General features: G+C 46.8%; 1 protein-coding gene across 2 annotated transcripts in view; it reads left to right on the top strand.

Annotated features, from left to right (window-relative positions):
- The window catches only part of LOC115116157 (spondin-1-like), a 164,476-nt gene that overhangs the window by 35,987 nt on the left and 113,682 nt on the right, over positions 1 to 14,807 (top strand). For both annotated transcript variants that reach the window (XM_065013128.1, XM_065013127.1), the window contains exons 4-5: positions 13,086 to 13,159; positions 13,477 to 13,599. In XM_065013128.1, coding sequence (XP_064869200.1) covers positions 13,086 to 13,159; positions 13,477 to 13,599 — 197 coding nt within the window. The remainder of the gene's footprint in view (positions 1 to 13,085; positions 13,160 to 13,476; positions 13,600 to 14,807) is intronic.

The following is a 14,807-nucleotide window of genomic DNA, read 5'->3' as shown; positions in this document are numbered from 1 at the left end:
TTCTCTCTCTACTACACACACTCTTCTCTCTCCTGTCGGTTTCTCTCTCTACTACACACACTCTTCTCTCTCCTGTCGGTTTCTCTCTCTACTACACACACTCTTCTCTCTCCTGTCGGTTTCTCTCTCTACTACACACACTCTTCTCTCTCCTGTCGGTTTCTCTCTCTACTACACACACTCTTCTCTCTCCTGGCGGTTTCTCTCTCTACTCTCACTCACTCTTCTCTCTCCTGTCGGTTTCTCTCTACTACACACACTCTCTCTTCTCTCTCCTGTCGGTTTCTCTCTCTACTACACACACTCTTCTCTCTCCTGTCGGTTTTTCTCTCTCTACTACACACACTCTTCTCTCTCCTGTCGGTTTCTCTCTCTACTACACACACTCTTCTCTCTCCTGTCGGTTTCTCTCTCTACTACACACACTCTTCTCTCTCTTGTCGGTTTCTCTCTCTCACTCACTCTTCTCTTTCCTGTCGCTTTCTCTCTCTACTACACACACTCTTCTCTCTCCTGTCGGTTTCTCTCTCTACTACACACACTCTTCTCTCTCCTGTCGGTTTCTCTCTCTACTACACACACTCTTCTCTCTCCTGTCGGTTTCTCTCTCTACTCTACACACACTCTTCTCTCTCCTGTCGGTTTCTCTCTCTACTACACACTCTTCTCTCTCCTGTCGATTTCTCTCTCTACTACACACTCTTCTCTCTCCTGTCGGTTTCTCTCTCTACTACACACTCTTCTCTCTCCTGGCGGTTTCTCTCTATACTACACACACTCTTCTCTCTCCTGTCGGTTTTCTCTCTCTCTCACTCACTCTTCTCTCTCCTGTCGGTTTCTCTCTCTACTACACACACTCTTCTCTCTCCTGTCGGTTTCTCTCTCTACTACACACACTCTTCTCTCTCCTGTCGGTTTCTCTCTCTCTACACACACTCTTCTCTCTCCTGTCGGTTTCTCTCTCTACTACACACACTCTTCTCTCTCCTGTCGGTTTCTCTCTCTACTACACACACTCTTCTCTCTCCTGTCGGTTTCTCTCTCTACTACACTCACTCTTCTCTCTCCTGTCGGTTTCTCTCTCTACTACACTCACTCTTCTCTCTCCTGTCGGTTTCTCTCTCTACTCTCACTCACTCTTCTCTCTCCTGTCGGTTTCTCTCTCTACTACACACACTCTTCTCTCTCTGTCGGTTTCTCTCTCTACTACACACACTCTTCTCTCTCCTGGCGGTTTTCTCTCTACTACACACACTCTTCTCTCTCCTGTCGGTTTCTCTCTCTACTACACACACTCTTCTCTCTCCTGTCGGTTTCTCTCTCTCTACACACACTCTTCTCTCTCCTGTCGGTTTCTCTCTCTCTACACACACTCTTCTCTCTCCTGGCGGTTTCTCTCTCTACTACACACACTCTTCTCTCTCCTGTCGGTTTCTCTCTCTACTACACACACTCTTCTCTCTCCTGTCGGTTTCTCTCTCTACTACACACACTCTTCTCTCTCCTGTCGGTTTCTCTCTCTACTACACACACTCTTCTCTCTCCTGTCGGTTTCTCTCTACTACTACACACACTCTTCTCTCTCCTGTCGGTTTCTCTCTCTACTCTCACTCCTCTTCTCTCTCCTGTCGGTTTCTCTCTCTACTACACACACTCTTCTCTCTCCTGTCGGTTTCTCTCTCTACTACACACACTCTTCTCTCTCCTGTCGGTTTCTCTCTCTACTACACACACTCTTCTCTCTCCTGCGGTTTCTCTCTCTACTACACACACTCTTCTCTCTCCTGTCGGTTTCTCTCTCTACTACACACACTCTTCTCTCTCCTGGCGGTTTCTCTCTCTACACACACTCTTCTCTCTCCTGTCGGTTTCTCTCTCTACTACACACACTCTTCTCTCTCCTGTCGGTTTCTCTCTCTACTCTCACTCACTCTTCTCTCTCCTGTCGGTTTCTCTCTCTACTACACACACTCTTCTCTCTCCTGTCGGTTTCTCTCTCTACTACACACACTCTTCTCTCTCCTGTCGGTTTCTCTCTCTACTACACACTCTTCTCTCTCCTGTCGGTTTCTCTCTCTACTACACACACTCTTCTCTCTCCTGTCGGTTTCTCTCTCTACTACACACACTCTTCTCTCTCCTGTCGGTTTCTCTCTCTCTACTACACACACTCTTCTCTCTCCTGTCGGTTTCTCTCTCTACTACACACACTCTTCTCTCTCCTGGCGGTTTCTCTCTCTACTACACACTCTTCTCTCTCCTGTCGGTTTCTCTCTCTACTCTCACTCACTCTTCTCTCTCCTGTCGGTTTCTCTCTCTACTACACACACTCTTCTCTCTCCTGTCGGTTTCTCTCTCTACTCTCACTCACTCTTCTCTCTCCTGTCGGTTTCTCTCTCTACTACACACTCTTCTCTCTCCTGTCGGTTTCTCTCTCTCTCCTCTTCTCTCTCCTGTCGGTTTCTCTCTCTACTACACACTCTTCTCTCTCCTGTCGGTTTCTCTCTCTACTACACACACTCTTCTCTCTCCTGTCGGTTTCTCTCTCTACTACACTCACTCTCTCTCTCCTGTCGGTTTCTCTCTCTACTACACACACTCTTCTCTCTCCTGTCGGTTTCTCTCTACTCTCACTCACTCTTCTCTCTCCTGTCGGTTTCTCTCTCTACTACACACTCTTCTCTCTCTTGTCGGTTTTCTCTATACTACACACTCTTCTCTCTCCTGGCGATTTCTCTCTCTACTACACACACTCTTCTCTCTCCTGTCGGTTTCTCTCTCTACTACACACACTCTTCTCTCTCCTGGCGGTTTCTCTCTCTACTACACACACTCTTCTCTCTCCTGTCGGTTTCTCTCTCTACTACACACACTCTTCTCTCTCCTGTCGGTTTCTCTCTCTACTACACACACTCTTCTCTCTCCTGTCGGTTTCTCTCTCTACTCTCACTCACTCTTCTCTCTCCTGTCAGTTTCTCTCTCTACTACACACACTCTTCTCTCTCCTGTCGGTTTCTCTCTCTACTACACACACTCTTCTCTCCTGTCGGTTTCTCTCTCTACTACACTCACTCTCTCTCTCCTGTCGGTTTCTCTCTCTACTACACACACTCTTCTCTCTCCTGTCGGTTTCTCTCTCTACTCACACACTCTTCTCTCTCCTGTCGGTTTCTCTCTCTACTACACACACTCTTCTCTCTCTGTCGGTTTCTCTCTATACTACACACACTCTTCTCTCTCCTCGGTTTCTCTCTCTACTACACACACTCTTCTCTCTCCTGTCGGTTTCTCTCTCTACTACACACACTCTTCTCTCTCCTGTCGGTTTCTCTCTCTACTACACACACTCTTCTCTCTCCTGTCGGTTTCTCTCTCTACTACACACACTCTTCTCTCTCCTGGCGGTTTCTCTCTCTACTACACACACTCTTCTCTCTCCTGTCGGTTTCTCTCTCTACTACACACACTCTTCTCTCTCCTGTCGGTTTCTCTCTCTACTACACACACTCTTCTCTCTCCTGTCGGTTTCTCTCTCTACTACACACACTCTTCTCTCTCCTGGCGGTTTCTCTCTACTACACACACTCTTCTCTCTCCTGGCGGTTTTCTCTCTACACACTCACTCTTCTCTCTCCTGTCGGTTTCTCTCTCTACTACACACACTCTTATCTCTCCTGTCGGTTTCTCTCTCTACTACACACACTCTTCTCTCTCCTGTCGGTTTCTCTCTCTACTACACACTCTTCTCTCTCCTTCGGTTTCTCTCTCTACTACACACACTCTTCTCTCTCCTGTCGGTTTCTCTCTCTACTACACACACTCTTCTCTCTCTTGTCGGTTTCTCTCTCTACTCTCACTCACTCTTCTCTTTCCTGTCGCTTCCTCTCTCTACTACACACACTCTTCTCTCTCCTGTCGGTTTCTCTCTCTACTACACACACTCTTCTCTCTCCTGGCGGTTTCTCTCTCTACTACACACACTCTTCTCTCTCCTGTCGGTTTCTCTCTCTACTCTCACTCACTCTTCTCTCTCCTGTCGGTTTCTCTCTCTACTACACACACTCTTCTCTCTCCTGTCGATTTCTCTCTCTACTACACACACTCTTCTCTCTCCTGTCGGTTTCTCTCTCTACTACACACACTCTTCTCTCTCCTGGCGGTTTCTCTCTATACTACACACACTCTTCTCTCTCCTGGCGGTTTCTCTCTCTACTCTCACTCACTCTTCTCTCTCCTGTCGGTTTCTCTCTCTACTACACACACTCTTCTCTCTCCTGTCGGTTTCTCTCTCTACTCTCACTCACTCTTCTCTCTCCTGTCGGTTTCTCTCTCTACTACACACACTCTTCTCTCTCCTGTCGGTTTCTCTCTCTACTACACACACTCTTCTCTCTCCTGTCGGTTTCTCTCTCTCTACTACACACTCTCTTCTCTCTCCTGTCGGTTTCTCTCTCTACTACACTCACTCTTCTCTCTCCTGTCGGTTTCTCTCTCTACTACACACACTCTTCTCTCTCCTGTCGGTTTTCTCTCTCTCTCACTCACTCTTCTCTCTCCTGTCGGTTTCTCTCTCTACTACACACACTCTTCTCTCTCTTGTCGGTTTCTCTCTATACTACACACACTCTTCTCTCTCCTGGCGGTTTCTCTCTCTACTACACACACTCTTCTCTCTCCTGTCGGTTTCTCTCTCTACTACACACACTCTTCTCTCTCCTGTCGGTTTCTCTCTCTACTACACACACTCTTCTCTCTCCTGTCGGTTTCTCTCTCTACTACACACTCTCTTCTCTCTCCTGGCGGTTTCTCTCTCTACTACACACACTCTTCTCTCTCCTGTCGGTTTCTCTCTCTACTACACACACTCTTCTCTCTCCTGTCGGTTTCTCTCTCTACTACACACACTCTTCTCTCTCCTGTCGGTTTCTCTCTCTACACACACTCTTCTCTCTCCTGGCGGTTTCTCTCTCTACTACACACACTCTTCTCTCTCCTGGCGGTTTCTCTCTCTCTCACTCACTCTTCTCTCTCCTGTCGGTTTCTCTCTCTACTACACACACTCTTCTCTCTCCTGTCGGTTTCTCTCTACTACACACACTCTTCTCTCTCCTGTCGGTTTCTCTCTCTACTACACACACTCTTCTCTCTCCTGGCGGTTTTCTCTCTCTACACACACTCTTCTCTCTCCTGGCGGTTTCTCTCTCTACTACACACACTCTTCTCTCTCCTGGCGGTTTCTCTCTCTACTACACTCTTCTCTCTCCTGTCGGTTTCTCTCTCTACTACACACACTCTTCTCTCTCTTGTCGGTTTCTCTCACTCTCACTCTCTTCTCTTTCCTGTCTTCCTCTCTCTCTACACACACTCTTCTCTCTCCTGTCGGTTTCTCTCTCTACTACACACACTCTTCTCTCTCCTGGCGGTTTCTCTCTCTACTACACACTCTTCTCTCTCCTGTCGGTTTCTCTCTCTACTCTCACTCACTCTTCTCTCTCCTGTCGGTTTCTCTCTCTACTACACACACTCTTCTCTCTCCTGTCGATTTCTCTCTCTACTACACACACTCTTCTCTCTCCTGTCGGTTTCTCTCTCTACTACACACACTCTTCTCTCTCCTGGCGGTTTCTCTCTATACTACACACACTCTTCTCTCTCCTGGCGGTTTCCTTCTCTACTCTCACTCACTCTTCTCTCTCCTGTCGGTTTCTCTCTCTACTACACACACTCTTCTCTCTCCTGTCGGTTTCTCTCTCTACTCTCACTCACTCTTCTCTCTCCTGTCGGTTTCTCTCTCTACTACACACACTCTTCTCTCTCCTGTCGGTTTCTCTCTCTACTCTCACTCACTCTTCTCTCTCCTGTCGGTTTCTCTCTCTACTACACACACTCTTCTCTCTCCTGTCGGTTTCTCTCTCTACTACACACACTCTTCTCTCTCCTGTCGGTTTCTCTCTCTACTACACTCACTCTCACTCTCTCCTGTCGGTTTCTCTCTCTACTACACACACTCTTCTCTCTCCTGTCGGTTTCTCTCTCTACTCTCACTCACTCTTCTCTCTCCTGTCGGTTTCTCTCTCTACTACACACACTCTTCTCTCTCTTGTCGGTTTCTCTCTATACTACACACACTCTTCTCTCTCCTGGCGATTTCTCTCTCTACTACACACACTCTTCTCTCTCCTGTCGGTTTCTCTCTCTACTACACACACTCTTCTCTCTCCTGGCGGTTTCTCTCTCTACTACACACACTCTTCTCTCTCCTGTCGGTTTCTCTCTCTACTACACACACTCTTCTCTCTCCTGGCGGTTTCTCTCTCTACTACACACACTCTTCTCTCTCCTGTCGGTTTCTCTCTCTACTCTCACTCACTCTTCTCTCTCCTGTCGGTTTCTCTCTCTACTACACACACTCTTCTCTCTCCTGTCGGTTTCTCTCTACTACACACACTCTTCTCTCTCCTGTCGGTTTCTCTCTCTACTACACACACTCTTCTCTCTCCTGGCGGTTTCTCTCTATACTACACACACTCTTCTCTCTCCTGGCGGTTTCTCTCTCTACTCTCACTCACTCTTCTCTCTCCTGTCGGTTTCTCTCTCTACTACACACACTCTTCTCTCTCCTGTCGGTTTCTCTCTCTACTCTCACTCACTCTTCTCTCTCCTGTCGGTTTCTCTCTCTACTACACACACTCTTCTCTCCTGTCGGTTTCTCTCTCTACTCTCACTCACTCTTCTCTCTCCTGTCGGTTTCTCTCTCTACTACACACACTCTTCTCTCTCTTGTCGGTTTCTCTCTCTACTCTCACTCACTCTTCTCTTTCCTGTCGCTTCCTCTCTCTACTACACACACTCTTCTCTCTCCTGTCGGTTTCTCTCTCTACTACACACACTCTTCTCTCTCCTGGCGGTTTCTCTCTCTACTACACACACTCTTCTCTCTCCTGTCGGTTTCTCTCTCTACTCTCACTCACTCTTCTCTCTCCTGTCGGTTTCTCTCTCTACTACACACACTCTTCTCTCTCCTGTCGATTTCTCTCTCTACTACACACACTCTTCTCTCTCCTGTCGGTTTCTCTCTACTACACACACTCTTCTCTCTCCTGGCGGTTTCTCTCTATACTACACACACTCTTCTCTCTCCTGGCGGTTTCTCTCTCTACTCTCACTCTCTTCTTCTCTCCTGTCGGTTTCTCTCTCTACTACACACACTCTTCTCTCTCCTGTCGGTTTCTCTCTCTACTCTCACTCACTCTTCTCTCTCCTGTCGGTTTCTCTCTCTACTACACACACTCTTCTCTCTCCTGTCGGTTTCTCTCTCTACTCTCACTCACTCTTCTCTCTCCTGTCGGTTTCTCTCTCTACTACACACACTCTTCTCTCTCCTGTCGGTTTCTCTCTCTACTACACACACTCTTCTCTCTCCTGTCGGTTTCTCTCTCTACTACACTCACTCTCACTCTCTCCTGTCGGTTTCTCTCTCTACTACACACACTCTTCTCTCTCCTGTCGGTTTCTCTCTCTACTCTCACTCACTCTTCTCTCTCCTGTCGGTTTCTCTCTCTACTACACACACTCTTCTCTCTCTTGTCGGTTTCTCTCTATACTACACACACTCTTCTGTCTCCTGGCGGTTTCTCTCTCTACTACACACACTCTTCTCTCTCCTGTCGGTTTCTCTCTCTACTACACACACTCTTCTCTCTCCTGTCGGTTTCTCTCTCTACTACACACACTCTTCTCTCTCCTGTCGGTTTTCTCTCTCTACACACACTCTTCTCTCTCCTGGCGGTTTCTCTCTCTACTACACACACTCTTCTCTCTCCTGTCGGTTTCTCTCTCTACTACACACACTCTTCTCTCTCCTGGCGGTTTCTCTCTCTACTACACACACTCTTCTCTCTCCTGTCGGTTTCTCTCTCTACTACACACACTCTTCTCTCTCCTGTCGCTTCCTCTCTCTACACACACTCTTCTCTCTCCTGTCGGTTTCTCTCTCTACTACACACACTCTTCTCTCTCCTGGCGGTTTCTCTCTCTACTACACACACTCTTCTCTCTCCTGTCGGTTTCTCTCTCTACTACACACACTCTTCTCTCTCCTGTCGGTTTCTCTCTCTACTCTCACTCACTCTTCTCTCTCCTGTCGGTTTCTCTCTCTACTACACACACTCTTCTCTCTCTTGTCGGTTTCTCTCTCTACTACACACACTCTTCTCTCTCCTGTCGGTTTCTCTCTCTACTACACACACTCTTCTCTCTCTTGTCGGTTTCTCTTGCTACTACACACCCTTTTCATTCCTTCCCCTCTCTCTCTCCTTTTCCGCGTCACTCTTTCTGCCTTTCTCAACCAGGGCGCAGTTCTGTTGTTCCCACAGCACACTAACCAGACAGGCAGGCATCTTCGCCTACTTTACCTCTCAGCTATCTTGTATCTATTGGGAGAAAGGAGGTGAGACAGAGAGTTGGGGACAGAGGTAGAGAAAGAGGTAGTGAGAACAGATGAATGGAAAGAGAGTGGCAGCATGTGAGATGAGGAGAGAGTGAGACAGTCACTTGTGGAGGTTGGGGAGTGGGGATGTGATACTAAGGTACGTCCAGTAGGGAAGCTTGTTTTTCACTGTAGAGTGATGACACCAGGCGAGGACAGGTTCATAATTGAGTGTTTTTGTTTTTTTTGGAAACTGGAAAGTTGAATTACTGGGTGATCACACTTATTAAAGTTTTGTCAGTGAAGTGGGGCAGGTTTACCCCTAAACATCATACTGATTGATTATTATTGAGAAGCTGTTGTATATCTCTAGCTAGATAGAGCCCAAGCAGCAACAGCCTCTTTCCTCTCTCTTCCTAAACAAATGCAAACACATATTGGTCATCTACACACAACATACACATTCCTGCACACACACACACACACACACACACACACACACACACACACAGAGAGAGACACGCAGGCAGCATTGAATCTGAAATGGTTGATTATAGTGTGTTACGGGTTTCCCGATATTGTGACTTTACTAGCTTAAATAACAAATGGACAGAGAGCGAAATATGGTTAATGCCAACAGGCGTTTTTATGTTACACCGCACGGGGTAATGGGGAGCTGCACAAAACAACCAACCTAGCCTGAACTAGCTGGCCATAAATCACAGTACAGCAGGAGGTATCTCCCCAGAGATATAATCACCAGAGAAAGAAAATGGGTCTCTCCCCATTAGATATATCCCCACAAACCTACGGCTCCCCCCTCTTCTATTACCATGACAACCCCATATACACTGAACGTGACTGGTGCTGCCAGCCTGGTGGAGTGTCTGCCCACCTTTCCTTAGCTACAATAGCATTTGTTTCATCAGAGAATGGGGGATTTCACTATTGATACGAGTTTTTAATTTCAACGCTCTCAGCCAGCCTGTCTGCCTACCTGTCAAATAACCTGGTTAACTCAGACACCTCTGGCAATAACTATTATGGAAAAACAGACTGTGCATGTGTCTGGTGTCTGTGTGTGCGTTTGTGTGTCTTTACATTACATTTACATTTAAGTCATTTAGCAGACACTCTTATCCAGAGCGACTTACAAATTGGATGTACGTGTGCGTTTGTGTGAGTGTGTGTAATACAGCATAATTGAACATGTGTAGATGTGTACTCTGTGTGTATTGCTGTGTATAGTGTCATCATCGCTCAGTGTGTCTGTGTGGAAAGTGATCAGTTCAGAGCACCGTCAGAGTCTTTGAGAGCTCCTCTAGTGCTGTGGCTAGAGAGGCTGTGGTATGACGGCCTCGCCTCCCTGACGGTTAGCTGTAATTGAGGAGTAGCTGCTGTCTCCTGGTGGCTGGAAACAGTGAGTGTGGTGGTTTGATCTGGCTCACCATGATTATGGGGGTCAAAAAGGGACAGACGTTTGTCTGATTTCTGGACCACACTCCCTGTAGAATCTTTATATTTTTGTTCATTTATACATTTTTCAGGTTCACCTGACATAAAGTGTAGTACAGTTTTGACAGTCAGAACATGATAGTGTCAAAACCTATTTGAAATCTCTAGGAATTTAATGACATAAACACAATGGCAGGTAGATTAAAAAGCCTTCCCAGAGAGAATGGCAGTCTAACTCTGCAGTTATTACATGTGAGATGAGTAGGAATGGTTCAATGAAACTGGTACAGTATGTGCCTTCCCAAAGGAACAAACTGTAAACAAATAGCTATGTTTATTTATCCCTCTCTGACCTGGCCACACACATGCACGCACACACACACGCGCGCACGCGCACACACGCATGCACACACACACACGCATGCACACACACACACTCCTACCCACCCCACATACCGGAGCGCTTTTGAGGCGATAACCATCGGCGGTGTGGAGCCAGGAAAGTGAGTCTGGCTTTAATAGCATCTCATTGATAGAATTTAAATTGGATGTTAAATAAGCATTACTGTGCCTGATTGCCTGGCCAGCCCCAGAAAGTGGGCAGCTAGTGAGGCAGTTTGTGAGCGGCTCGCTCAGGGAGAGATATCTGAAATTGGGGTGAGATTGAATTAAGGTGTGAACATTTAGAGATATGGTGGCGGTGTGTTTAGGAGCTCCTGGGGTGGGGTTCCCCTGTCACCTCTGTACTTCTAGGTACACCCCTCAGACAGGTTTCTTCATGTCCTGCTACTGTCCCCTTCCAAACCCATTCCTTGTTTTCGGATGGGATCTGTTGTGTTCTTCTCTTCTTATTTCCCTCTCTCTCTCTCTCTCTCTCTCTCTCTCTCTCTCTTCTCTTTCCTCTCTGTCTGTCTGTCTCTGTCTCGCTGTGTGCCTTGGAGAGTACAAAATTGCTAAAAAAACTAAAGCAAGAGAGAGGGTGAGAAAAAGAGAGATGAAGAAAGAGTTATGTTATGTTAATAGGGGCATATAGCTGTCACTCCGTCACTGTAGAGATACCATCCCTTCTCTGGCCGGCCTGCCTGACACAGCCTCCTCTGCCACTGGTCCTCTGCAACTGGTCCAGCCCTTAGGTCATCAAACATAATCCCCTGATAGCCTGCTCTGGAGACAGGCAAGATAAACAGACAGGAGAGTGGTTGGAGGTTTATTTATAATAAAATAAAATAAATGTACTTTTTATCACTTTGTTATGATATCTAATTGGTAGTTATGGTCTTGTCCCATCGCTGCAACTCCCGTACGGACTCGGGAGGGGCAGAGGTCGAGAGCCAATGCGTCCTCCGAAACACAGACGTGCCAAACCGCACTGCTTCTTGACACACTGCTTGCTCCACCCAGAAGCCAGCCGCACCAATGTGTCAGAGGAAACACTGTACAACTGGTGACCGAAGTCAGCGTGCATGCTCCTGGCCCACCACAAGGAGTCACTAGAGCACTTAGCGACAAGGACATCCCAGCCGGCCAAACCCTCCCTTAATCTGGACGACACTGGGCCAAGTGTGCGCCGTCTCATGGGTCTCCCGGTCGCGGCCGGCTGCGAAACAGCCCGTGATTGAACCCGGGTCTGTAGTGACGCCTCTAGCACTGCGATGCAGTGTCTTAGACTGCTGCGCCACTCGCAATGCCCTAGCAGTAGGAGGCTTGCTTGGGGAATAGGTTGGAATCCCATCAGAATTGAGAGATGATGTATTGTTCCAAAGCAGCTCATCTGAAGTGTGTCCTTCAAGCATAAGGTGAAATGATTTGTCTTCTTTGTCCTTGTCTTGTATCTCTCTTTCTTTGTGCCGTTTCTCCTCCTCACTACCACGGCTTCCTGAGATGAGCATATAGTACATCTCTCTGTCTTTATAACTTTCCTCTTCTACGTCTACGTCTCCTCTCGCTCTTCCCCCCTTTCTCTTTCTTTATTTTTGTGAATGTGGGAGAGCACAGTGACAGCAGTGGGCTTGGCCCAGCTCGGACTCCTGCTCCATAAACAGTCCAGCTGGACAGGAACCACCTGGACCAGACCCAGAACCCAGACAGTCCAGAGCCTAGAACCTACACCCTGCTGCTACCCTCTGCCCACTATCACCATGGAAACCTGCAGCCTGTTGTGGGAGGCCAAGTCTGATGTAATGCACAGCACCTAAATGGAGTTTGTTTGTGACAGCTTTTGGGCCCTGAAAGTAATTTGGTTGCGATTGTTTCTGGCCCACATGCGGGGCCCCTTTCTGGTCCTTGAATGGGTTTGTTTGTGTCTGATTTGCATGTCAAGGCCCCACTAAGACCTGTGTCCACCCAGCACTCAGTGGCTCTGTCCCCAGACAGCTCTATCAGAACAGTCTCTCTGCCAGGACCAAGAGCAGGACTTTAGCTCTGGGAAACTTAACTTTTGGCCTGTCACTCAGTCTTATCTCTGACACACTGTAGTTCCTCTCGCCTGAGTGTGTGTGTGCTCGTTCAATCTTGATCGTTTCTCAAAAGCGAAGCTTACTTTCTGACTTTTTTCTCTCCTTTTTCTCTTTCTCTCTAGGTTTTCAATCTCTTTTCCAACCGCATCTCTCTCCTGCTAAATACAAGTCTTTATGTTAATAAATACTTTCTGTAAGAGCTAGCAAATCCCTCCGGTCTGAGAGTGCCTGTGATTCAGCACCCCTGTGTGCTCTAGTAGCTGATCTCAGACCTGTCCACAATCACATTCAAATGGTGATGAATAACACAGAACCTGCTCTAGTATTCGATCTCAGACCTGCTGGCAGACCTGTCTGGAAGCACAAGAACACTTCCTCCCCAGGTTTTATTCATTCAGACACTCAACACTCATCCTGAGTTCAACATTACTCCAAATGCCCCCCGGTTACTCCCTGTGCTAAAAGTACTGTATGAGTATTTAACTCTTCTCTTCTTTCTCATCTCCTGCTTCTTTCCTCCCTTATTCCACCTGCCTTCCATCTCCTGCCTTGTACTCCTCTCATTCTTTCTTGTCTTTTCTCCTCTGTTCATTCCCTATCTCTTTCAACCCTCATCTCCACTTTACCCTCATCTTTTCACTTTTCATCTGCTTTCTCTTTCTATCCTCTTTCTAATCTCCTTTCTCATAACCTGAAACTTCCTCTTCTCCTCCCACCCTCCTCCTCTCCTCATTCTTTCTCTGCAGGGCCAGCATTGTCCAGAAGAGGATCATCTACTTCCAGGATGAAGGCTCTCTCACCAAGAGGATGTGTGAGAAAGGTAAGTCCTCCATTACTGAGACGCAGTAAAGGGCGCTACATGTCTTCCACTCCTCCTCTCTCTCCCTTACTATATCTCAGTATCTCCTGTCTTACTCTCTCTTCCCTTACTGGGTCAGGATCTTTACGCTTGTACTGTATCTCCCATGCTGTGCATGACATTGGATAGAGAATTTATGGAGACTGATAACAAGAACAGCTTTACACCTCCATCCCTCCTTCCCACACCTCCCTCACTTTCCCTCCCTCCCTCCCTCCCTCCCTCCCTCCCTCTCCTCCATTAACCTCTCTCTCACTCTCTCTTCTCTCCCTTCTCAGAGTCATTGTATGGGGAGACCACAGAGAAGCCTCTGCTGGATTGCTGTGCCTGTGGAACAGCTAAGTACAGAGTCACCTTCTATGGCAACTGGTCAGAGAAGGTGCACCCCAAAGACTACCCTCGTAAGTACCCCATAACTTCCAAATTATCCAGGCACATACCCCATTTAATCCCAGAAAGACAACTTTAGTTAGTGCCCCATTTCACCCCAGGGCTACACTAGTTGGTGCCTCCATTGCGTGCAAAATACCCCTTTACTCATAAAATTGCAATACTGTTCAAGTACCTAAAATCACAGTCTACTGAGGACACTATAACCTCCATGGTCACCCCAGGATACTCTCTCCCCAGGGAGCTGTGCCCCTGTCTCATTCTTACCCCAGCTTGGCCCTGGGCTTCAGTCTGTGGTGCTGCACTGTATAACCTTGAGCCTGACTCCTCACCAGGCAGGCAGGCAGGGTGTGAATGGAGATGGGGATACTGGACTCTTCCCTCCTTCTAAGACACTCCTCTCTCTCACAGCCCAGATCAATATAATGACGACGAGCAATCCCGTATCCGGGATCCTATTTATAGCCTCAAGCTCATTACCATAACGCAACGTTAACTATTCATGAAAATCGCAAATTAAATGAAATAAATATATTTGCTCTCAAGCTTAGCCTTTTGTTAACAACACTGTTTCACAAAAACAAGAAAAGCATTCAAATAAAATCATTTACCTTTAAAGAACTTCAGATGTTTTCAATGAGGAGACTCTCAGTTAGATAGCAAATGTTCAGTTTTTCCAAAAATATTATTTGTGTAGGACAAATCGCTCCGTTTTGTTCATCACGTTTGGCTACGAAAAAAACCTGTATCCAGGAGTGTAATTATAGCCGCAAGCTCATTAGCATAACGCAACGTTAACTATTCATGAAAATCGCAAATGAAATGAAATAAATATATTAGCTCTCAAGCTTAGCCTTTTGTTAACACTGTCATCTCAGATTTTCAAAATATGCTTTTGAACCATAGCTAAACAAGCATTTGTGTAAGAGTATTGACAGCTAGCATAGCATTAAGCCTAGCATTCAGCATGCAACATTTTCACAAAAACAAGAAAAGCATTCAAATAAAAATAATTTACCTTTGAAGAACTTCAGATGTTTTCAATGAGGAGACTCTCAGTTAGATAGCAAATGTTCAGTTTTTCCAAAAAGATTATTTGTGTAGGACAAATCGCTCCGTTTTCTTCATCACGTTTGGGTAAGAAAAAACCCTGAAAATTAAGTCATTACAAACGCAAACTTTTTTCCAAATTAACTCCATAATATCGACAGAAACATGG

The sequence above is a fragment of the Oncorhynchus nerka genome, linkage group LG28, assembly GCF_034236695.1.
Source record: "Oncorhynchus nerka isolate Pitt River linkage group LG28, Oner_Uvic_2.0, whole genome shotgun sequence".
Lineage (NCBI taxonomy): Eukaryota > Metazoa > Chordata > Actinopteri > Salmoniformes > Salmonidae > Oncorhynchus > Oncorhynchus nerka.
This window is presented reverse-complemented; position numbering and strand designations above follow the sequence as displayed.